This window comes from Scomber japonicus, chromosome 20 (genome assembly GCF_027409825.1).
Source record: "Scomber japonicus isolate fScoJap1 chromosome 20, fScoJap1.pri, whole genome shotgun sequence".
Taxonomy (NCBI): Eukaryota; Metazoa; Chordata; class Actinopteri; order Scombriformes; family Scombridae; genus Scomber; species Scomber japonicus.
In genome coordinates, this window is record NC_070597.1 from 9,884,801 (window position 1) to 9,909,576 (window position 24,776).

General features: G+C 39.0%; 2 protein-coding genes across 3 annotated transcripts in view; one reads left to right on the forward strand and one right to left on the reverse strand.

The window, feature by feature from the left end:
* Positions 1 to 11,912, forward strand: part of LOC128381637 (cytohesin-1-like) — a 19,067-nt gene extending 7,155 nt beyond the window's left edge. The window contains exons 2-12 of one of the 2 annotated variants that reach the window (XM_053341681.1): positions 1,068 to 1,150; positions 6,290 to 6,354; positions 6,930 to 6,996; positions 7,236 to 7,354; positions 7,701 to 7,894; positions 8,815 to 8,963; positions 9,175 to 9,287; positions 9,969 to 10,047; positions 10,167 to 10,238; positions 10,744 to 10,898; positions 10,983 to 11,912. In XM_053341681.1, the coding sequence (XP_053197656.1) occupies positions 1,068 to 1,150; positions 6,290 to 6,354; positions 6,930 to 6,996; positions 7,236 to 7,354; positions 7,701 to 7,894; positions 8,815 to 8,963; positions 9,175 to 9,287; positions 9,969 to 10,047; positions 10,167 to 10,238; positions 10,744 to 10,898; positions 10,983 to 11,061 (1,175 nt within the window). In that variant the 3' untranslated portion in view covers positions 11,062 to 11,912. Of the gene's footprint in view, positions 1 to 1,067; positions 1,151 to 6,289; positions 6,355 to 6,929; positions 6,997 to 7,235; positions 7,355 to 7,700; positions 7,895 to 8,814; positions 8,964 to 9,174; positions 9,288 to 9,552; positions 9,756 to 9,968; positions 10,048 to 10,166; positions 10,239 to 10,743; positions 10,899 to 10,982 lie in introns of those variants that run through there. The other variant, XM_053341682.1, reaches the window with a different exon arrangement.
* A 1,588-nt stretch (positions 11,913 to 13,500) lies between these two features.
* LOC128381633 (CDP-diacylglycerol--glycerol-3-phosphate 3-phosphatidyltransferase, mitochondrial) overlaps positions 13,501 to 24,776 on the reverse strand; it is a 33,405-nt gene continuing 22,129 nt past the window's right edge. The window contains exons 7-11 of the mRNA XM_053341678.1: positions 23,595 to 23,794; positions 22,139 to 22,430; positions 20,744 to 20,892; positions 20,485 to 20,615; positions 13,501 to 14,261 (exon numbers count right to left, since the gene is read on the reverse strand). Of these exons, the coding sequence (XP_053197653.1) occupies positions 20,496 to 20,615; positions 20,744 to 20,892; positions 22,139 to 22,430; positions 23,595 to 23,794 (761 nt within the window). The 3' untranslated portion in view covers positions 13,501 to 14,261; positions 20,485 to 20,495. The remainder of the gene's footprint in view (positions 14,262 to 20,484; positions 20,616 to 20,743; positions 20,893 to 22,138; positions 22,431 to 23,594; positions 23,795 to 24,776) is intronic.

A 24,776-nucleotide genomic window follows, 5' to 3' on the forward strand; every position in this document is an offset into this window, starting at 1 on the left:
GATAGTGGGTCAAATTAACCCTTTCATAAAATTCGGGGTCAAATTTGAGTTACATTTGAAAGCAGTAAGTACTTTTTTTTTCTTCTGATGTGACCCAGAAATTAGAAAAATATTATATATTATATATACATATATATTATATTATATATATATATACATAGAAATATTTCAACTTTTTAGAAACATTTTTGTGCAGCTGTGGAGTGTTTGACACAAAAGAATATTAAATATCAACTACACCTCGACCGATACTGGATTTTTGGAGCCGATACAGATATTAGGGAGTAAAAAAGTTCTGATATTGGTATATTGGCCAATGAACTTACATGATTCATTGGCCAAACACTTTTTTGTTTGTTTGTAATGATACCTCAAATGTGGTTACTAGGTCAGAGGTCATGATATTTTACTGTTAAAAATTGACATCAGTGCACAGGAACAGTAAACTTCACTGGGAATTTAATCAATAACAATTCAGATAATCGATTTTATAGTTTAAGTCGACAGCTGATCCATTTATACAAAGTTCTGCATGTTTGTGCTTCAAGTTATTTGCTCAAAAGAAGATCTGTGATTAGGTTTTCATATGCATACTTTTTATACATTTGTGTCTCAAGCTTCGTTTATTTCTGGCAAATGTGGATGTCGCTTTCTAGATGTGAAAATATAAATTAAAAGGACAGTATTTTATTATTATTGTTGTTATTTCCAGTGGTGGCCCAAAGTCCTTGTGTGTGTGTGTGTGTGTGTGTGTGTGTGTGTGTGTGTGTGTGTGTGTGTGTGTGTGTGTGTGTGTGTGTGTGTGTATGTGTGTGTGTGTGTGTGTGTGTGTGTGTGTGTAAAAAGGGTTGATTTCATCTCCACTTCAGTGTTTGGATGTTGGGGGTAATTTGATGGATCAAAGATTGCGTTGCCATAGTGACTTAGACCAGAGGGATTCTCGGGTCTCCCTCCTTATTGTGTGTTTGTGTTTGTGTGTGTGTGTGTGTGTGTGTGTGTGTGTGTGAGAGAGAGATAGTATGTTATATTTGTTTGTATTTCAGTGTTTTCTTCTTCTCTTCTTTCAGTGCCTGATGACCTCAGTCCAGAAGAGAGACAAGAACTGGAGAGCATCCGCCGCAGAAAACAAGAGCTACTGGAGGACATACAAGTGAGAACGCACACACACACACACACACACACCTCGTCAAGGCCCTCATTCATTTTTTATTCATTTAATCAATTTGTTTAAGTTTAAAGAAGAAACCCCTCTCTGACTTCATCTGGAGTTCAGTCTCATGGTCTTCAGTCTGTTTTCTGTCCTCCTGATTACGGCACAGTCTCTGCTAGACTGCCATGAAAGGGAGTTTGTTTTTTATCCCCGCTGTGAACCTTGTGAATGTCTGGACCGTCGTACATCTGTCTCTGTCTGGAACATTTAACTTTTATTTTGAAAAACAACAAAAACCATTTGAATCCTTTCAGACCGACTGCGTTGTTTTTGTTTTTCACGCACATGATTCAGGTGGTTCTTTCTTTTCTCTCTCTCTCTCTCTCTCTCTCTCTCTCTCTCTATCTCTCTGTGTCCTTGGTTAGGTTTGTTCCTCCATGTCTAGACCAGTGTGCCTTGGGAGGTGTGTGTGTGTGTGTGTGTGTGTGTGTGTGTGTAGGGGGTACAGGGGTATGACCACCGAAGCGTTACTGTAGGCATTCAAGACAGATGATCCTCCATGTGTGGGGGTGCATTTGGCCGAGGGGGGTTGAACCTCATATATATATATATATATATATATATATATATATATATGTACAGTATATATGTGTGTGTGTGTGTGTGTGTGTGTGTGTCCTCTGTCTGTCTCTGCCTGGAGGGACAGTTTAACCCACTGCCTCAGTTCTACCCCTGCAACCCTAAATAAATTAGCGGGACTGTCTGTGTCAGCTCTTAATTAGGGTAAATTTGTTTTGGCACGACGAGGCAGCAGTGACGAGGGAAAAAAAAAAAGCCTGATAATTAAATATTTATCTTTAGATGTAACATTAAATAAAAATGCAGAGAGAAATAAATCAAAAAAATGATCTAAAAGCACAAACGGATAAAAACAGGAAGTAATTCTTTTTGATCTTGGGTATGAAAAAGTTTTTAATAATGTGTTACATGTTTTGGTTTGTAGGGTTTGACACATATAACAGATTAATGATACTGAATATTAGATTAGATGTACTGTATGAAGCCCCATAAAATAACCAGATATGACAAAAAAAGACAAACAAAGCCAGGATCAAACACTTTATGGGTTTATTTTTAAAATAGTACATAATCAGTACAAAATAAATAAATCAATTCACAACATTTACAAAAATTTGGAGTATGTACTTTGTCATCAGAGCATTTTAGAGCTTCATTTTATATCAGGAGAAAAGTTAAGATATGGATAAATGATGTCTTACTTAACCACAAGGCAGTAAAAACTCATTAAAGTGCAAACATAGAGTTAATAAAGAACACAAAACAGCCAAAAGAAATAAAAATAACCCTGAAGGTCACTCAGTACTCCAGCATGTCAGTGAAAAGCTTCACCGCAGCAGCACAAAGGATCATCTCAGAGCAGCTGGGCACTAAAAACCACTCCTGAGTTCTTCTTCATGTTTCAAAATGATCCTCAACGACCTCTGAGGTTGAACCGTTGATAGAGGAGTCTGTCCTCCTCTGTAATGTTCCCCACAACAAAGGACTCTAGCTATGATGCTCTGGTTAAAAAAACACACACACACACACATAAGAGAAAGAAGAAGAAGAAGAAGTTCTCTATTTACATCAAAGGGTTTTAGTTTCATTCATTTTTCACCAGAAAACCAAAACAAGCTGGACTTTTTCAATGAGCGTGTTTTTTCCTTCCAGTTCCTCCTTCCTTTTTATAATCCAGAAGGGACAATCCCCATCTCCTCCTCCTCATCATCATCAACACAAACAGGAGCCACTTCCTCTCTTTTCCTCCTAAAAGTCAATAATCACCTTTTAGTTTTACTGATATTTAGATTTATTTAAATAATTGAATTAATTGAAGAGTTGACCTCCTCTCTGTTAGATAAATCATTTATTTTTAATATCAGCCGACCAAAGAAATCTTTATTTATAATAACACCAAATCACCACAAACATGATCCCAAGGCACTTTATATATAAAATATTTTACATAAAAACAGGAAGATGACTGAGCCTATGATCAGAGTTTACAAAGTGAATAAATATGGAGATAAAATGGATCTGTTCCTTTAGTTAGTAAAGATATCATCTTAAACTTGGTTATTAAGTCTAACGATCAATCTCCTCACTACAGCAGAACTAATGATTTCAGACTCTGCTGTCAGTGTTTTAACCATGAACAGACATTTGAATGTGTTCATCTAATCAACGTGAACACATATTTTTAAAGAGATGCTCCTCCTCACACACAGGAGGAGTGTGAGGAGGTGGAGAGCAGCGAGGATGCAGCGCTCAGTGTTGTAAACAGACTGAAACAGCACCAAATGTTTACATGGATCACATACAGTGAGAGATGGAGAGCGACTATAAAACCACTACTGTGCCTCATTAATTTAATATCACATAACATGAAGTCAGTTTGAGTTTTAAAGTTCAATTTCACAAATCATAAATCTGCCTCAGGGAACTTTAAAAACCCTCTGTCCATTTAGATACTCTATTATCATCATCCACCTCGGATATGATCAAGTTTAGGGCTGAAACCAACAACTATGTTCATCATTTGTTGGTTTATTATTTATATGAATCGTTCATAAATTGATTGTTTCGTCAAATCAAGAGTCTAAAACCCAAAATATTCAATTTACAATCATAGAAATCAAAAAGGAACAGAATTTCACATTTGAGAAAGTGGAGCCATGATGTCTGATAAACAACTTAAACTAATGATTTATATATATTATCAAAATTGCAGTTGACTAATTTTCTATCAACTAATCAATTAATTGATTGATCCTTTTAGCATGAGCGGAGTTGATCCAGCTGACCAGTTAAACAGAAACAACCTGAAAGCTGTTTAGTTCTCCAGCTGTGAGTTTCCCTTCAGTCTCTGGATGAGCTTCAGAAACTGATAAAGTACTTTTTTATTCTTCTGGTTTCACTGGAAAGTTTCTAATATGTCGTGTTTTCATTCTTTAAACGTTTTCCTGAATTTCTGACGGCAAATTCTTTAAAATAAGAAATGTTCAACGACCTTCAAAAACCTTTTAACTTGACCTTCGTCTCCAGTTTGCTACCAACCGTTAAATAATGTCTTAACAATTAATCCTCAGTCAGCAAGGTGAGCATCCAAAACACACACACACACACACACACACACACACACACACACACACACACACACAGAACCCCCCCTCTGGGCAGCGTCGCTGTGTAAATAGATTGATGGAGTTTATTACTCAGGTCGACTCCCGCTCGCCGCTTCTTTCCTCGAAGCGCCGCCCTGTCTCACCCTCTGGGGGGGCTGATGGGTAATGAGCCGTGAAATATTCCGGTAATGGAGACAGAGGACGCTGTTCGTTTACAAGGGGAGGGGGGGGGGTGTAACCATGGAAACGCTCATAGAGGAATCCAGACAACCGAAGTTATTTACCTTTTAGACGCAGCCTGCTGTACACACTCACTGAGAGGTTGGCACATTCAGTGGAGAAAATGATATCTCAGTTATATCTGAGGCTTTGTCCTTTACTTTCTTCCTTTCTTTCTTTTCTATAAATATCTCTGGTGTTATATTCTCAGAGTTTCTCCATCTGTTTCTCTCCTGTGTTGGACATTCTTTTCTCCCACAACCTTCTAGCCATGAGCTCAACCGAGCGGCTCCGCTAAGCCAGTCAAAAGTCTTTGATCCTGCATGTTCCCGTCTCCAAACCAGTGTGACACTCACACACAGACTGGGGAGGGAGGAAGAGGAGGAAGAGGAGGAAGAGAAGGAGGAGAAGGGGGGGTGGGGCTGATAAATCTGGGTCAGGAGTGGGGAGAGACAGGGTGGTCAGCTCTGACCCCAGAACAGGTGCTCTAGCTCCCAGAGAGGATTTTCAGCAGAGTGCGGCTGTTGGGAATAACTCCTGCCGAGAGGAAGAATGAGTCAACGTCTGCACCTTTTCAGGGTTTTACTGGGTCAACTTCTTCTTCTGCTTCATGATAATAACAAAAGCACTTTTCAAAATAACATTACAAACAGGGTGCCCCAATTAGGTTTTGATATTGAAGGTCTAAAAATGGATTACAATGTCTGGAGTTGTAGGAGTTAAGGCATTAAATTTGATTTGAGCGTAATTATATTTGTTCACTTTATGTTATTTATCATTATTTTCTGATTATTTTACATAACCAACCAATATACAGCAGTTAGAACTATAATGAAACTAATCATTAGTTGCAGTCCTATATGAGCTCCACTGCTACAGTAAAATCCTGCTTTTGCATTATTACAGTATCTCACAAAAGTGAGTACACCCCTCACTTTTTTGCAAATATTTTATTATATCTTTTCATGGGACAACACTATAGAAATGAAACTTTGATATGCATGTACAGCTTGTATAGCTTATGGATTTACTGTTAAATTGTATCAAAGTTTCATTTCTATAGTGTTGCCCCATGAAAAGATATAATGAAATATTTGCAAAAATGTGAGGGGTGTACTCACTTCTGTGAGATACTGTATGTGTCTCAGCTATGGTATTATGTTTTCCTTAAAGAGGTGTTAAATTAAAAAGATCTTAAAAGTGATTTAATTTGTTCTTTAAAAAAAATGAAATAAAATCAAATAAAACGTAGAAAGAGCAAAATGTATAGTTATGATAAAAAAGTACAGGCAATCAAGATCATAAAATAGACAAGACCATGAAATAGAGATCAAATATAGAAAAACCAAAAATGATAAAAACAAGATGAAGAATACATTCAGTAAAAACTACAAGTGAGTCTGAAGAAGTGATTTTAAAAAGATGAAAGTGAGTCTCGTCTGGATGTTTGTTAGTCGTATCTGGAACAGAAAACCACTGAAGACGCTTCATGGTGCTGACGGTAAGATCAAAGCGTGTCTGGAGGTTTCTGTAAAAAGGTCAAACAGCATCACACTGACATCACATGTACGTTTTCATCTGTCCTCGTTCCCCTTTTCTTAGTTTCTGTGTTCACGGCTGAAAAGATGCACATCTAACTGTATTTCCTTCTCTTTTTTTTTCTTTCTTCTTCTTCTTCTCTCCCTCCCTTCTCCTCCTCCTCCTCCTCCTCCTCCTCTCTCTTGTCTGCTCTCAGAGGCTGAAGGATGAGATAGCAGAGGTGACCAGTGAGATTGAAAACCTGGGCCTGACTGAAGAGAGGTAAAGTATCTCTCAACAACTGTTCCTGTGCCCCGGTGCGTGGGCAGCTCTGGTCCTCTCAGCCTCGTTCATGTGGATCTGCAGCACAGATGCATGATGGGATACAGGGCTGCAAAAACAAACCTTTTTAATTACTTCTTAATTGTTCAGTCTGTAAAAATGAGCAAAAAGAAGCATTTTTAAAGAGATGTATTTGTCCCACCAACTAAAAGATATTCAGTAGAAAATAGTTTAAACACAAGATCCACTTATTGAATTATTGCCTGAGCTTTCAACCCAATCAAAAGCTTCACTCTCTTTAACTGAAGAAGGCTGTTTGATATGCGGATAGGCGGTTGAAAATGAATCTCAGTCTCAGATTTTTTTGTTTAGGATGTTATGAAACAGATAAAAGAAGCACATCCTCACATTTTTTAGGAACCACTGGAATATTTGGCATTTTGTTTCATAAATAAACGATTATCAAATTGCTGTCCGTCCTTTTCCTGTTGACTCTGCTCAGCATCAGCGGGTCTGACGGTGATTAAACCACTTAAAGTTCTTTACAGAGCTCTTTTCCTGTTTCTTTTTTGTAGGAAAAGCATGCAGAGGAATAAACAGATGGCTATGGGCCGAAAGAAGTTCAACATGGACCCCAAGAAGGTGAGAAACAGGCAGCTAGTTAGCTTAGCATGAAGACTGGAAACATGGAACTAGCTGGTTAAATTAAATGTCAAACTATTTTGGTGAAAGTGAATATTTTTACAAGTTTAAAGTGATGAAGCAGAACTCTGTGTTTGTTTGTCTCGCTGGATAAAGACTTCACTTGTTCTCATATGTGGTGAATATTCTGACTACCAGACTGTGACTTGAGTTCTCATTTTACTGCTTTTCCTCTTCAGGGGATCCGATTCTTGATTGACAGCTCGCTGCTGAAAAACACGAGCGACGACATCGCCCAGTTCCTCTACAAGGGGGAGGGGCTTAATAAGACGGCTATTGGCGACTACCTGGGGGAGAGGTGAGTGAGACTAACGATGAAGTAACAATGATGGACCCAAAAAGTTCTCAAAATAGGATGATCCTCATATTTTTCTATCTGTGGACATTTTCCAGCATCGAGGTCAAATCGGGCTTCATCAATAATTCAGTACAAACTGAATATGTAGCTTAACAGATCATCCAATAATCTGCTTTTATCTGATCCGTCACATCTCATCTCTCTCTTTTTGTTGCCAACTCAGTGAGCTGCGTTCACATCTTGATCCTGTTTGTTGTGTTTGTATGCGTGTGCGTTTGTGTGGGTCTGTTTGTATGTGTGTGTGTGTCGTGTGGGTTTTGTGTTTGTTTGTGTGTGTGTCGTGCAGAGATGACTTCAACATCGAGGTTCTTCACGCCTTCCTGCAGTTACACGAGTTCACCGACTTGAACCTGGTTCAGGCCCTCAGGCAGTTCCTGTGGAGCTTCAGGCTGCCTGGTGAGGCTCAGAAGATCGACCGCATGATGGAGGCGTTCGCCCAGCGCTACTGTCGCTGTAACCCCGGGGTGTTTCAGAGCACAGGTACGTGTGTGTGTGTGTGTGTGTGTGTGTGTGTGTGTGTAAAAGCTTCCACACAAAGAACATGGTATTTTTATTTTTTAAAGAAGGTCAAATACAGCACCTCCTGAAATGTTCTTCTCACGTCATGTTTTAGCATTTTTAAAAATGTACAGACTTGACACAATACATTGCGCGCAAGTGGTCGAGTGGTTAGAGCGCATGCCATATACGCAGCCGACCCCGGTTCAAATCCCGATCGGAGGTCCTTTGCTGCATGTCACCCCCCCCCCCCTCTCTCCCATGTTTCCTGTCTGTCTACTGCTAAATAAAGGCGTCTATGCAACAAAAAAAACAAAAAAACAATACATTACAGATAATTTGCTGTGATGTAAAACATCCGTTTTAAACTTAAGTCAGAGGAGACCTCCCTCCACTAAAGTGTCAAAAATACACAATATTTCTCTTTCATCTGCTAAAATATTTATCAAAGAGCAAATCTGGAGTCTGAGGGAACTTTTACTAAAGGAAAGCAGGGAACAAGAGCAAAGTAAAGACAAAGGAAAACAGACTTCAGCAGTCTAGTCCACCCTGAGGGTTACATGGGGGGGGGGGGGCTACAAACTAGGGCAAGATGCCTTCTTTGTGTGATATCTGATATTGAATGGGATATAGTCACAGTAGTCTTCACTCAGTCTCTCCATCGGTGTAACTTTAAATATCCCCCCCCCCATAGATCCACAGTCGGAGGCATCAGCTTCATCCTCTGACATAAAATACGTCTCTTTACCAAAAGTAGAAGTTTGAGCTAAAGTTTTACCTTCATATATACGCCGTAGACAAGTCCTCATCCTAATAAAATGTTATGAAGGAGCAAATCTCATTATTTGTGCTTTTATTTCAATCATTTAATCCCATGGAAACGGACACATTGTGTTTTCCAGATACCTGTTATGTGTTGTCGTTCGCTGTCATCATGCTGAACACTAGTTTACACAACCCCAACGTGAAGGACAAACCCACTGTTCAGAGATTTACAGCGATGAACAGAGGCATCAATGATGGAGGAGACCTGCCAGAGGACCTGCTCAGGGTGACTTTATTTTACTTTTAACACTTCCACTGACTGAGGCTTCATTTTAAAATAAGTAACACAAAAATAATAGTTTTGTATTTTCCTCAAATCAACAATTTTCCTGGTGAAGTCCAGGTTTGACCGCTTCACAGATATCCTGCCGATATTCACACCAGGACACCACCCAAAAATCTATATAACATTTCTAACTCCCTTCTTCTCTGTGTAGAATCTGTACGACAGCATCAAGAATGAACCCTTTAAGATCCCGGAGGACGACGGGAACGACCTCACACACACCTTCTTCAACCCCGACAGAGAGGGGTGGCTACTCAAACTAGGTACGTTACTATGGTGACAAATAAATGTTTAAATTCATTCAGTTTGGATCCATCACCAAGCCTCTGTTGGTCAGTGTGAGCTGGATCGCCCTCTTGTGGACCAGATTTGTAACAACATCTTTTAACAGAAGGGAGACAGACTAGTTTTGGCTTTTTGTACTCATAACTTTTTCATGTTGTGGATTTGAGTTTCATGCACTTTGTTATGTGATGTAAAATTCAGTCTTTTGACATTTTTCTTCTCTTGTTTCATGTTTTAACTTCAGGAGGTATGTATCTTAAAAAGCTCAAACTCGCCAGCTTCAATGCACTGCTTTGCCCCCTTGCCTTTTACCCCATCCCTCCCTCACTCTCCCTCACTGGCTGTGTACATATTAGGTTTTTTTTTTGCATATTTTACATCCAGATTTCATCAAGAATTTAAAACAATTCATTTCTGCGCTGTTGAGCACTAAAATAAAAATAGCCGTTCCACATCTGCTTCTGACTGCTGGACCCCACTGACCTGAGATTTTAACCTCAGCTTCCATCGCTGCAATCATTAGGCTTTATTAAACCTGCTGATCAGTGTGCTGCTGAGTGTCGCCGTCATAATATGAATGAAATCCAGCTTATCTTCCAGCTCCAATTCAAGTTTTCTGTTTTTCACTTTACTATCATCCCTCATCTGTGATTTCTCCTCAGGTGGACGAGTTAAGACCTGGAAGAGACGCTGGTTTATTCTCACAGATAACTGCCTTTACTACTTTGAATACACAACTGTAAGTAATTCCTATTTTGGCTGCATAAATATCCTCAAATACCGCGTATGTAAGCTCACAGAGGTTATACTTAAGAGCTCTTACACTGTCACTTATCTCCTCTCTGCTGTGTTTATAAGGATAAAGAACCCAGAGGGATTATTCCACTGGAAAATCTGAGTATCAGAGAAGTTGATGACTCCAAGAAACCGGTAAACTCCTGCTCTCTTATCTCTCCATCGCTTTCCATCAGCCCATTAACTGCTGCCGCCGTTTTTCTCTCCATGAGAGGCTATTAGCTCGAGTGTGAAGTAGGAAAAGAGATTGAAATGACAGATTTTGATCAACATCCAAAACCTCTCAGTAACTGACAGTAAATGAGAAAGTGCTGCAAGCATAAATATCCAAAAAAGGTAAAAAAAAAAACTAAATGAGAAAAATCTGATAAATAAATAAAACAAGAAGTATTAATGTCTTAAAAATATGTTAGTTATGTTAAAATGTGTCACCTTTATCTTCTATTAAGAGATTCTCTGGATCTGGTGCTTATTGTGGTTCATTTTCAGCAGCAGCTTCTTCTCCACCACAAATCTAATCTTTAACGAAAGGAAAAGATTTATTCTCTGCAGCCTGAAACACTTTGCTTGTTTTTCTTCACACATTTCTGTAGTTTCCCCTTTGACTCATCTCCATCCTGCTTCTCTCTCCCTCCACCAGAACTGCTTTGAGCTCTTCATCCCGGACCACAGAGATCAGGTGATCAAAGCTTGTAAGACGGAGGCGGACGGCCGCGTCGTCGAGGGCAACCACACTTTTTACAGAATCTCCGCCCCGACCGCAGAAGAGAAAGACGAGTGGATCAACAGCATCAAGTGAGTCACTTTCGAACCCTGTTCTTTTTTTTTTTTTTTTTAAATCCGATCTGTCTAACCCTCCTTCATGTGTCTCACCTGCAGAGCGGCCATAAGCAAAGATCCGTTCTACGAGATGCTGGCTGCTCGGAAGAAGAAGGTCTCCTCTCTGAAGGGTCTGTAGAGCCGCTGAGGACTGAACGTTAAAAAAAAAACAAAACAAGAAGAAGAAGAAGCACAGGTTTGATTTCTAAATGCAGAACTGGACGTGGACCTGATAGTCCTCCTGCTGCAGCGACACACGGACCTGACAGAGGATTCAGCTTTTGAACTCTTTCACCTTCAGCACCCTCACTCCTTTCTTCACAGGTTTAACTCAGCGTTGAACCATTCAATCATAAACCTCTTTTTTTTTATGTTATTTAAATCCTCGAACATCCTTTCCAAAAAAATCTGCCAGACTGTAACCATGACGATCCCATTCTCCTTAAACTCTGCTGTAATGACTGATTCACCTCTCGGCCTCCTCACACGTAGACCCCGCTCTCTCTGTTTTCTGTCAGCTTCTCCCGGAGAGGAGCAGAACGAAGACGTAGGTTAACGTGAAACGACACTCACCGAATCATAAATCATTTGTGTTTATAGTCACACGAGAACCGAGAGAAAGAAACCGAACATTTAAACGTGGAAGAAGTCGAGATAAAATGCTGGACAGTTACTGGAAGAATCACATTACACACATTAATGGGATTCAGATACTTTTATGTTACACGTTAAGTTAGTTTACAAACATTTATTTTAATCAGTTGACGTAAACATAAACTCTTCATGAAGATATTTACTGGAATAAACGCCCTTCAGGTCAGGATTCAGTCTCATTTGCCACATAAACACTTTTTTTTCTACTGCTGTTGATCTTTTGTCAAAGCACTGTTTATGGAAATGAAGGCAATGCATAGCTAAATATTTATTTATCCAGATTTCTTGTAATTTATTGTTTTCAGTTTTGTCTCATTAAAAGTTTGAAAAGGAATATCACTCATTTGACTTTTGACAGGAAACAAAAACACCCAAAACATCTGTTAGTCGTTTACTGTCTTGATATTGTGACTTAATGGATGAAACTAAGCGAGTAGTTTGTTAGATATGGTGAAAAATATCTGACCACAGACTTGTCTTTCAAAAGCTAATCTGGTTTTTAGGGTTTTTTTAATATTCTCTGAATCTAATTTTAAATTAAATTTATTGAACACACTGAAATGTTACCACAGCTGTGAAGTAGTGACACATTTAAAGAAAAGGGGAAAACTGGGTATATAAATCTTTTTATTTAGTCCTGAATCTTTACAGCACTGATACAGCCAAGATGTTTTCTCACCATCTTTCCCACGCATGTATTTCCTGCTCATTATCAACGGTACATCTAATCATTTCAAGAGTTTCGAGAGCCGATCGCTCTGTTGTCAGATTTTTCAGCTCAACGAGGAGTTGAAAGCTTTACGCTCGAGGCACAGCAGGGAGATTCCCCCTCCAGAAAAAAAAAAAAAAAAAAAACAGTCTTGTGACTTTAACTGCTTTAACAGATAACAGCAACGCGTCCAGAGTAAGGCTGATGTATTCAACATGCTGACGTGTCGCAACCCACACGAAATATTTCAGTGTGTGTTTCATAAAGACTGAAGGAAAGCAGTTCAGAAATGATTAAAAGCCTAAAATCAGATTTGAAAACCAAATATTTAACGTTAGTATCAGTAAGATTATCTTCACATTTGCAAGTTTATCTTTTCTTCCAGTGAAAGGTAAAGTAGAAGATAAACTGTAACTTTTGCTTAAACCTGCAGTAACAAGTTTTTTTGTGGCCATTTGCGGGAAACAGAAGCAAACTGATCTCTGACTCACCTTAAAGTGGTGAACTCAGTGTATCAGGAAACTGTTTCATATTTACACATCCAGCAGATATGAATGCTATTATCATTCATTTAAGGCTTGTGTTTCTGTCCTCTTGATAAATTAAGTCCATTAATCAGACTCCTTTGAGCTCAGTTTGGATTTCAGCCAGTTACTGACGTCATCTGACTCCTGTTTGATGCTGAGCAGGTCATGTTCAGTCAGTTTTTTAAAAGCTTTTTCTCTACAAACAGCCACCTGATGCAGCTTAACACAACCCTGTCAGAGCAGTGGGAGTGAACTGAAACTAAATTGGGGGCTCAAACTAAAAAATGAGCTGAGAGGTGTAAAAAAAAAATGCTGCAGAGTCCCTATCACACAAAGTCATGTGATCCACTGTATATTAAAAATATTGATTAGAGCTTTAAACTGAATACTTTTGCTGACAGGACATAAAACTAAGCTGATCAATAATTGGACTATTTTCTAGATTGACTCATTAATGATAGGTTTAGATGATAAAAATGTTTAAAAATAGTGTAAAAGTAGCATTTATAATTCCTCAGAGCCCTTCAAATGTGCTTGTTTTGTCCAACAAATGGTTCAAAATCTTAAAATATTCAACTTCCTGTCATATATGAGAAAGAAAACAACAAATCGTCTCATTTTAGAAGCTGAAACCAACGAACATTCGGCTTTATTGCTCATATAATAATTTGAAATGAAATCGACAAATCATCGCAGCTTTACATTTAGCACAATGTCACTGCTGGTTGTGTTTTTGTATGTTGCTATGACGACAAAAAACAAAAAAAAGAAACACCTCAGTCATACCATTTAGAGTAATTTTAAAAACTCACATCATCCTTTAATTTACAAAGATAATAACACAAAGACACTGTACAGTTAGCTTTGATTACAGCCGTGGGCTCAGCTGTAAACACACTGTAAGAGCTCTTAAAAACTGTTATTAAGGCTCCTCGAGGGATTGTAATGATCTGCCACACCCGCCCGTTCACCATCATCACGCCGCCCTTCGTCACTGATCAAGTCTGTATTGCTTTTTTGAATTTTTTTTTTTTAACACATGCAGAATGTAAGTGTGCAGATATATGAACAGTAGTAGAAGAAGAAGAAGTAGGTTTTCTTTTCTATCTTTTAGAGGTTTGTAGCTACAAAAACAGAAATCCACAGTGTAACGACGTCAGGTTTTAATATTTTAAATAATCTAACGGAGCGACTGAAATGTAAACTGCAGGACCTGGAGCTGAATTCACCACGTACATCAGCTCCTGTGTGTCTGTGAGTGTGTGTGTGTGTGTGTGTGTATGAGAGAGAGAGTGTCACTTCCTGGAACACACTGATGAGAGTTTTAGCTGAAGATGTCGACTCCCAGCATGCTGGAGATGCTTGAGTGGGTCCAACCGTCCCCGTCTGCAGGAACGGACCGACCTCCAACCAGACCTTGAATCTCAGGATTGAAGAGACTGAAGCCGCCTGCTCAACATGAAAACACAAACACACACAGAGAGAGAAAACATTTTTACTTGTGAGTGAATCAGAGAGCAGAAGCCTGAGGCGAGGCGCTGAGGAAAGACTCCTGTCAGACCTGAACCACTTCACAGGAATACCTTTAACAGTAACACAATGCTGCAGGGGTGAGATTTGAATATTAGGATCTACTGTGTCGAATGAAGCGATGAGATCTAAAAACAACATGAGAGTCTCTGGAGTCAGTAGCTAATAAAACATCAATAAAGAACTTGCAGATTTGGTGTTCTGAGGGGCTGAATCTGCTCTGGTAGAAGGATTAGTTTAGTAGTAAAATATAAAAAGTCTATTATTGCAATCAGTCATTAGTTGTCATCACTTGGCATGAATACTTTTAGCAATTAAACAGCAAAAAGTCAACAATCTTAAACTGAGAGAACAGACGGCAGAATATTTATTGATCCAGATTGACAGATAAAAGTTGTTAAATTATGTTTTAGGTTTTTGTCTTCCAGAAAAATGTCACCAGATAAATCGAAGGAGTTACAAGCAGATTAGGAGGAGAGGAAAGCAGGAAAAATCACATTAATCCAACATAAGTTTTGTTTGTTTTTTGCTTTTTTTAACCCCTAAAAATAGAAATCTCTGCACAGCTGAGTAGTGGCAGGCAGCGTAGGAGGGAATATGCAACCAAAAGTAGAAAATAAGCTCCTGCACATCTCGCTCACTAGTGTAGTTTTAATGAGTTACATCATTTCTCTCTATCAGACTCCTATCAGCATATCCTTTTTTACTCCTCCAAGCTCCCAAAAATGCATTTAAATAAGAAAAAGACTATTAATATTACACTTTGACTGACCTAGATCTAGATTTAGTCGATAAAAATAGTTTCCCAGAACTGACAGTAAACTTATCAAATGTGTGTTTTATCTGACAGAGCATCTAAAAAGCCAAGATATTTCTAGTTTACAGATATAAAACAGAAAAAAGCAGCTAAACCTCACATTTTAGGAGCAAGAACCATAAAAATTGACAGTTAATTAATTTTCTGTCAATCACCTAACTGATTAATCATTAAATGTATTTCAGCTCCACCACACTACATATATGCAACTAGTGTGACTCTGTGTCTACTTGAATGCATGAATCCACGGTGGGAGATCAGAGTTTCACCACTAGAGGGCAGACAGACCCACGACAAGCAGCAGCAGCCTGTTGAAGAGGATTCAGGGTGATGCTGCCGGTCGTCAGCTGTGACTGCGTCGACCCCTCAGGACGACAAGTTTGGAGAAGCTCCAACCTGTTGTCACTAGTTTCTAACAATAGAAGGCCTGCGCTGCCGATAAGAACTTTTTTATCCTTTTAACCGGCAGAGCTATTGTTGGGGGGGGGGGGGCGCACGTTTTGTTTTTTCCTCTGTCAGGAAAATAAAAAGGAGATAAGCAGCTGAAGTACACAGATGACAACGCCTGTCGGATACAAAACATGAGGAGAGAGAACAACACGCCGATCCTGAGCACAGAAATACTGCTGCTGGTTGTTACTTAAAACTGACACTAAAAAGTTTTAAAAGTGTGGTTTTTTGGAGGGAACATGATCCAAAACCTTTATTAACAAACAGGACACTGAAGAAAAGAGAAATAAAATGCTCATCTAATATTAAAGCTGCAGTAATTAGTTCAGCTTCTTAACCTTTACTTACTGTTCAGGGTCTAATGTGACCCAGAGACAATAAAAACTTTTCTTTTTGCCATAAATTTGACGACTCATCTTCATGTGACATTGGATATAAAAAAGTGGAAATATTTTTAAATGTTTTAGTGCAGCTGATATGAAAGATACACACAGAGTAATAAAGAGGTGATACTGAGTAAAGCCTGATTATGAGCAGTATGTAAAGGGTTAACTGTGAATATCTCTGGTTTCTTTTACTCCTCTGTGTCAGTTAAATGAATATCTGAGTGCTGCTCTGTTGGTCGGGACAGAAGACATTGGAGGAGGTCACTTAATGAAACAGGGATCAACGTTTATCACCATTTTCTCCAAACAGCTGATTCATTGATTTAAAAAAAATCATTAGTTGCAGCTTTAAATGACTTTGGACTTGCTTGTCTGTCACTGCTCAAACCCTTTTATTCAAACTTTAACACTAATACACGGTTTCACTTATGAGAGCAGTAATATCCTAAACAGGAGGGTTTTCTCGTTATATTGATCACTGAATATTAATCTTTTCTTCCATCATTTTCCAGTAAAAATCCCCAAATATAACAATCAAATGTGACTATTTGTTGCGTTTGTTTCTCATATATTAAAATAAACATTTTTGAACTTTTGGTCGAATAAAGCAACATTTTCATATATGTTAAAGCTAGAGTGAGGTATTTAAAGGCCTATCAGCTGCAGGTAAATCTATTTATATCAAAGTATTAAGCGTTTTTAAATGTGTGATCCCGTGATGTGTGTTTTACGTGGACCAGGACGGACTGTTCTCAGTGTGCCTCGACCGTGACGTCAGAGCGAGGACCAGCTCAGGTAAAAAAATGCTCTCTAACAGAGGAGGGGGAGGGGGGGGTGAAACTTCCTCACTGCAGGTTAAACTTTAACTGGTGGCATTTTCATCTTTTCCCCTCACATTTTTCACAATAAAAGATTAACCAATAACAAATAAAAGCATTCGTCAAGGACTACTTTCAGCGGCGGATTAACACACATTTGTTGCTTGGGTGAGTATTTACAGCTGCTGGATGTCGAATGGTTAGACCGACTAAAAATAAACTACAGCGTGTTTGTTCATGTTAATGAAGGAATATGTCAGCCAGTGTCAACAGATGTGATTTTGGACAACAATGAAGCTCTAAAAAGGTTCAGTGAGAGTGAGATAAACACACAATACATGTCAGTGTGTTGCTCTCCTGCTTCCAATTAAGTGCTCTCCTCCACTGACACTTTTAAAGCTCGAGATTTACATGTTTTCATCTGCCTTCGGTTTGCCTTTCATACCTTCAGTGCTCATTATAAGCTTTTATTTATGTAGTTATATCTTTATCTTTTGATATTGCCCGTCATCGTTGTACTGAATTATCTCCACTGTTGAGTCATTTACTGTAAATCACTTTGATTATCATTTAAATATGCTCTCGAAATAAACTGATGTGATAAATTAAAGTACAGATATATCCACAGACTCAACTTTTAAAAAAGCTGAAGGGCCCAAATCTTCATCTTTTCAAACTAAAAGTCTCCTCCAAACTACGCATAGGAACAAAAAAACTGATAGGAAGTGTAAATTAACAATAAAATGCCTTTAAATTAACTTATACAAATTGGCACAGCTGTATAGAACATGTGAAAGAAGTCAAAGTTTTATAGATTCACATCTCTGAAACTTCACATGCGTTCTCAGCTCTTCCCCAGGGGCCAAAAAACGATCAAAACTGCACATTTTTTAATATTAGATGTGCATTAATCTCTTATTCTGGTCAAGTGTAAAAAAAAAAGAAGCTTAAAACTAGAAAATTAGAAAGAATAGTTTTTTTTTTTTTTAAATGACCACAAGTAAAATAGTTTGATAACTGCAGCAGGATGTTGAAGATTAACATCGAATTTCACAACTGTTTGTATTTTCAGGCTTGTGCGGTCTTTGTATCGTTTATCTGAACATGTTCAGAGTTCAACACCATGTCAGTCCTGTCCGAGTCTCACAGGTCAACACCAACCCCCCCTCCCTCCGCCCCCCTCCTCTTTGGGGCATCATGACGGTAAAACCAGGATTTCCACAAACTATCAATTTCTAAACAATGGACCCAAATGTGCTCAAAAACTTGTGTGACGTTCATATGTGTGACTACTACTCAAACACTGAGCTGCAAGTTCATCTATTTTCTGACTGGCTTCCTTCTGGCAGCACATCAAACAAGTTTTTTTGTTTTTTTCCCTCTTTATTCTGACCAGGTAGCGATAAGACACCACCCATTTACCGTCACTATCCAGCCTAACACTTCCTGTTTTGAGAAATACACACACACACACACACACACACACACACACACACACACACACACACACACACACAGAGATGCACACACACACACACATGCACACACACACACATACAGAAATACACACACACACACATACAGAAATACACACACACACACATACACACACACATACAGAAATACACACACACATAAAAAAGCTAACTGACTTTCTCTACATCTCCAGCTGTGATCTTTAAAGGTTTTCAGGCTTCATTTGTCTTTTATATTGTCATCCTGCAGCTAACCTTTAAAATATCATCTATTTCCACACACACACCCCCACACACACACACACACACACACACACACACACACACACACACACACACACACAGAGTCATAAAAAGTTAACATTTCGTCACAGTTTAACAAGAAGAAGAAGAAGAAGAAGAAGTAAGTGGCCTGTTGACTCTTGATTTTGTAGGTCTGTTGAACTTTCTGACTTCACCTCACCAAGTCCTGACAGGAGTATCTCGGTAACACAGACCATACTGTCAAAATCATCGCCATAACAACGCGCTGACTCACGTCTTTTACAGCGGTGAATCAGCCCAACACGCTGTCCTTGTTCTCTCAACTTTTGGAGAGATTTGCGTTGCTGGGAAAGACGAGGACGGGACCTGCGATTTGGGACTCGCCACAATGACTGCAGACATTTCTAAGAAGCCACAGCCTGTTTTTACTCTGCCTGTGTGTGTGTGTGTGTGTGTGTGTGTGTTTGTGTGTGTATGTACAGTATGCTCGAGGGCTGAATTTTGTCTACCTTGCAAAAAAAAAAAAAAACGCAGACAGACTCCCGAGAACATCCAAATTTTGGTCTCGTTTTCATCCTTTTTTCCATCGTTCCTATTGGCTGTGATTAGAGCTGAAACGACTAGACCATTAATCTGTAACCTTATAGACGAGCAATTCACTTCCAAATGATCAATACACACACAGAAACTGATATGCACTTATATTTTTATACCTTTATACATATTTTATGTATTTAATGTATTTTAAGAATGATTTTATGGACTTTCTGTCTATTGTATGTCTGTTATCAGTGGTTTACCATGGTGGACAATAAACTTTTATTTATTATATTTTAATTATTTTTCGATCATTCTCTGTTTTCTGCTTCTCCAATATGAGGATTTGCTGCCGTTTTCTTGTGTTGGTTTAATCACTAATGAAAATAATTGATAGCTTGCAGCTTCAGTTACAATAACTCAACAGCTAATCACATATTTATTCATTAAAACTGTTTATACTGATGTTGCATGTCATCTTATAACACAGAAATATGTTCATACAGACATTTATGTACATTTTAGGGCTTATTTTCATTATGGTTAAATCTGTTGGTTAATTGATTAGTTGTTTGGTTAATAAAATGCCAGAAAATGGTTTGTTAACTTCATCTGCCTGCTGTTTGGTGTTAGCTAGGTGTGAGGCATGCTGGGAGTTTATCAGAGCTTTTTTTTTTTTTTTACATGTTTTAAAGCTGAAAACTGCGGCCTGCTGTGGCTGGAAGCAAAGTTGATGACAGCGGCGAGACTGAACCGAAGTAACGCAGTAAAATCGTGGCTCATAAAATAAAAAGAGCGAGTCGAAAGATGTTAAAACACACCAGAGAGCTGAGGGGGAACTAAAGAGATGGAGTATTTAACTACCTTTTAACCCTCACATACTTTTCATATCTGGGCATTTTACAGTATGCCCTCATAATTAGTCTCTATGCGTACTTTCAGAACCACTAATCATTGATGAACACCTCAGTCAGCAGTCGTTAATTAATTGGTGTTTAATGCTTTCAGAGAGCAGAGAGTTACATCTTAAGTTTTTATGCTTTTAGTTTGAATGCTGTTTCTGAATTCCTGAATAAATATGAGTCAAACACTCGTTGAAAAGTTGAAATATTTCCTTTTTTTGTATATTCTGAGTCACATGAGGATAATTCATCAAATTTCTGTCTAAAAGAAAAGTTTTTAAGATGTTTTTTCTTCTCTGAAATGTAAAGAAAACGGGTCAGATTAGACCCTTAACAGTATGTATGGGGTAAAATCTGCCCCATTTGGACTTTTTACCCCACTAAAGAGAAAAAAAGACCTTAACCATAATTCTCCTTTATTTAAAAAAGACAAATTTAAGTTCCTATCATGTTTGGTGAGTGTGTGTTGGTGTGTTTCGGTGTGTGTTTGCACCTGATGGGACCTCAGAAGAAATTCTTGATGAGAGGAGTGACCAGCTTCACCCACAGCTTGACGTGGCGGTCCGGCTGCTCGAACGTGGAGCTGGAAACCTCGGTGGAGCGCTGGTACAACATCTCCTGCTCCTGAGGGGGGCCGAGAGCGTCAAACACAGGTGTGTATTATTCATTTAAGACTTACACTGTAACATTTCTGGCTGCGGTTAAAGAAAGAAAGAAAAAAAAAAAGAAAGAAAGAAAGAAAAAGAGCCGACCTCCTGCAGCTGGCTTTGCAACTCCTCATTTTCCGTTACTATGGCGATTTGGGCCTCCAGGTCACGGTGAACTGAGCGGTAACCGAAATTAGGGGAGCCAATTAGAGTGAGGCAAGGCCGATCCTGCCCCTGGAGGTAATACCACAGACCTGCAGGAGAGGAAAACAGGAGTGATGGGTGAGGAGGAGGAGGTAATGCTTCAGCCGGGATTTCTGTCGGCCCAAAAAAACCACAACTAAGAGGAAGCACATGCAGAAATCCCCAACGTCAATCCAAAACCCCAAAGAATGAGAGAGAGTGAGTGTACATCCTTGTCCCGAGGCTACAACAGGATGACTGTACAAGACTTCTTCTCTCACGCGACATACCACCGCGACCACAAGAAGAGCAGCAGAGCAGGGAGCAGATCAAACCGGAGTAATCTCCTTTTATTATTTCCACTGAGCGAATCAAAAGATATCTGGACAGTGAGTCGTAGTTTAGCTCATAATCTGTGGAAAAAGGCCAATCTAAAAATAACCTGTTCATTTGTGAAGTAAAGATGCTAAATATTCTCTGGCTGCTGCTGCTAAAGTGTGACAATTTACTACTTTTTATGTTTTACATCATTTTAAATTGAGTATCTTTTGGTTTTGGACTTTTATTCAGACAAAATAAGCTATTTAAAGATGTCACCTTAGCACTGGGAAAGCATGATAGGGTTAGGGTTAGGGTAGTTATTTTAATACGGTTTTGATGTTGGATGTTTATGTTAAACATGGTCAAAGGTCCAAAACTTGAGGTTAATGTATGTAAAAATTCTCCCTGCAAGTCAAAAAAGCTCCAATTGCATTATATTTCTATGCTCATAAACGATGTTCCTTCCATAGCCAAAGTTTTTTCATGATCAGATTCAGGCTCGAACATGTAGAGATATATTTAAGACGTTTACATTTCTAGTAAAGAACAGTTAGAAAGAAGAAAAATAACCTAAATCCTACTATTACAGGTTTGTTCATGCTGCCCCTTGAGTCTGCCGTGACGCAGCTTCTGGAAAATTAACCAATCAGAACAGAGTGGGCTCATCAGGAGGGGCGCCTCAAAGAGACGGGAGCTGAAACAGCCTGTTTCAGACAGAGGCTGAACTGAGGGGGCTTCATAAAGAGCCAGTTTAAGATAAATAAGGAGTTTTTTTTAACTATAAATCATACAAAGATATTCTAGTAGAACCCCAGAAGGTAAATATGGACCTGTAACCTGCTGATTTTATTATATTTGATGTACTGTTGTTGTTGTTTTATGTGTGTCTTGTAAGGTGTCCTTGATCACTTTTGAAGGTGCCTATAAATAAAATGCATTATTATTATTATTATTATTATTATTGACACAAGGTGGGTATCAAGCGTTTAATCCCACCTTTAGCGTGGAAGGTCCACTTCTGTCGGTGGTACTCATGCAGGTGAACTCTCTCCTGCTGGCCCAACCGGCACACCTGGTTGTAAAACTGTCTGGCGATGTGGATGTAGGCGGCGGGGATGGCTCCGGCGACGCCCTTGGCTCCGAAGAAGCCGTTGACCTCCGGTGAGGCGGTGAGGATGCGGTAGCTGGGTCCGGCTCCGAGCACCAGCCGCATGTACGCCCGGGTCAGGTTGAAGTAACCCGACGTTAGAAACACAGTGGAGTCCGGCTCCGCGTCTAACAGCAGGCGCTTCAGACGGAGAGAGAGAACAGACGCGTTTCAGCTTCTAGTTGCTATTATTGTCAAAAACACAGCTGGTTGCTAACAATTATCACAGGAAAGATTTGAGTCTTTTATTACGGCTGTAGTCATTCAGTCGGACTCATTAAAGGGCTCTGCATCATGACTAAAACATATATCACATACACTGTCACATTTACCTTGATAATGATACATATCATGATAAGATGCTTTTTAATTAATCAGTTTCGTCCCTTATGTTTGCTCATTTCTGATATTTTTTATCACAGGTAATTAATATACAACCAGTTAGTAATTCTGGACTTGTGGACTGGTGTGTTGGCTGATTCCAGTTAGATGTCTCAGGCTTTTAGCTATAAAAAGTTTAAATACATGAAATTCAGATGATGTATTTATTGAGAATAGAGATATGAGTAAATTCTGGTCTAGCTCATTATCATTATTATTATTATTTATATTCATTTGGATCACTAGAAATATGAGAAAATTAAATAAATCAACAACATATACACTAAAATTTGAAATCTAATGCATCTGCTTTTCATTTCCTCCTTTTCTTCATATGACAGGAAGATATTCTGCTGTCATTAAAACACTTTTGTTTAATGTAAACTAAAGCGGTCACATCATTACTTTTGGGAAATCTGGGTGAAAAGTGGTTTAAACTTGCTTTGCTCTTATAAATAAAAGGGCTGTAAATAGGACACTACTTTAACGGCATAATCTAAAAAGATCCAGCAGTGAGACTTAGAAAATGTTTTTATAGAGAGAGACAAACTTTTATGACGTCTTTTAAGACCACAGTTTGTGTTGACGTTGTATTTGATTACATTATATTGCGCTGAGGATCATTTTATTGTCTTCATTCCCAGAATATGTGACTAACAAACCCAAATATTTATCTATGTTTTATTAGCCACATCATACTTTATTAGTCACATGCCTGAAACATCCCATAATGATATTTATTACTTGTTATTAAAGAACAGGAGGTCAACTTCACGAAAGCTTCGACAAACATTACTAAAAAAAACATTTAACGACTTTATAATACATTATAAACTGATTTTAATTAATTCATAAATAAGTCAAATGTGTATTTTGTGGTATTTTTTTAGGCTTCAGATGCACCACCCGTGTCTGGAGCCTCACCTGTGTGACCTGCTCGTCCACCTGGATCCCGAGAGGCTTCATCTGGACCAGCGGGAACACCCAGGTGTCCTCCTCCCCCTCGCTCATCCCCTCGTCCTCCGAGTCCTCCGACCGGTTCAGCAGCTGCTGCCGCACGTGGGCGGTGTTCACGACCTCCATGATCCGCTTCCTGGCCACGGCTGAGAAATCCTGCCTGTTGCCTGGTTGTCACGGAGACGGGGAAACACACACACACACATACACACAAAAAGCTTCGTGGGTGCAATAAGACACGGTCAAACTGTTCTGTGGGTCACCGTGTCTTGGGAGGTGAGTGTGTGTGAGTGTTATTTCTGGTCAATGTCAGTCAGAATAAATGCACTAAGAACAACATTAAAGGAGCATTTCACCCATTTTTTAAAAAAACCAGAAGGGGCATACAGTTTTTTGAGAGTTTGTTTATCCAGTGGGAGTTATTGAGTAATGTAGCACCAAGCAGAAATGGTGTTGCTATGGTTACCTAAAGTTTAAAAGGCTCAGTTCACCTTTTCTCACTGGTGTGTGTGTGTGTGTGTGTGTGTGTGTGTGTGTGTAGTGGTGGTATAATGTACCTATTTTCTACTCTATGAAAACAGTTTCAGGGTTTCAGAAAGTTTTTAACCCTTTTAGATCACATCCTTGGTCATGCTGTACCTATTTAACAATATATATATGAAAATAATAAAATATAAAAATAATTTGTAGTCTTATATCAAAATCAAAAAAAGTGTACTGTCACAGAGGACTAAAGAAGCCAGAAAATATTCACATTCAAGAAGCTGTAACCAAAGATTTAAAGCATTTCTTCCTTAAAAAAATGTTTCAAGGAGCTCCCTGGTGGTTGAGTGGTTAGCGCTCATGCTATATAATCGCAGCGTTCCTGGTACGAATTCGGCAAAGGACCGATACATTCCCCTCTCTCTCTGCCTGTTTCCTGTCGGCCTCTCTGCCAGCTACTGTCAGACACTTGAACAATGATCATAACTAGTTGCTGATTGAGTTTCAGTTGAATGAAGCTAGCGTCTGTGTTTCCCTCAGACGGTTAGGAAAGCATGAAGTTTTGCTCTTACATGGGCGTCAAAAGTCAGCTCAGGGTCGAACCTAACACCCAGATTTGTGACTGAGGAGGATTTCCTAGCCGTCAAGATGAGGTGAGAGCTGTTT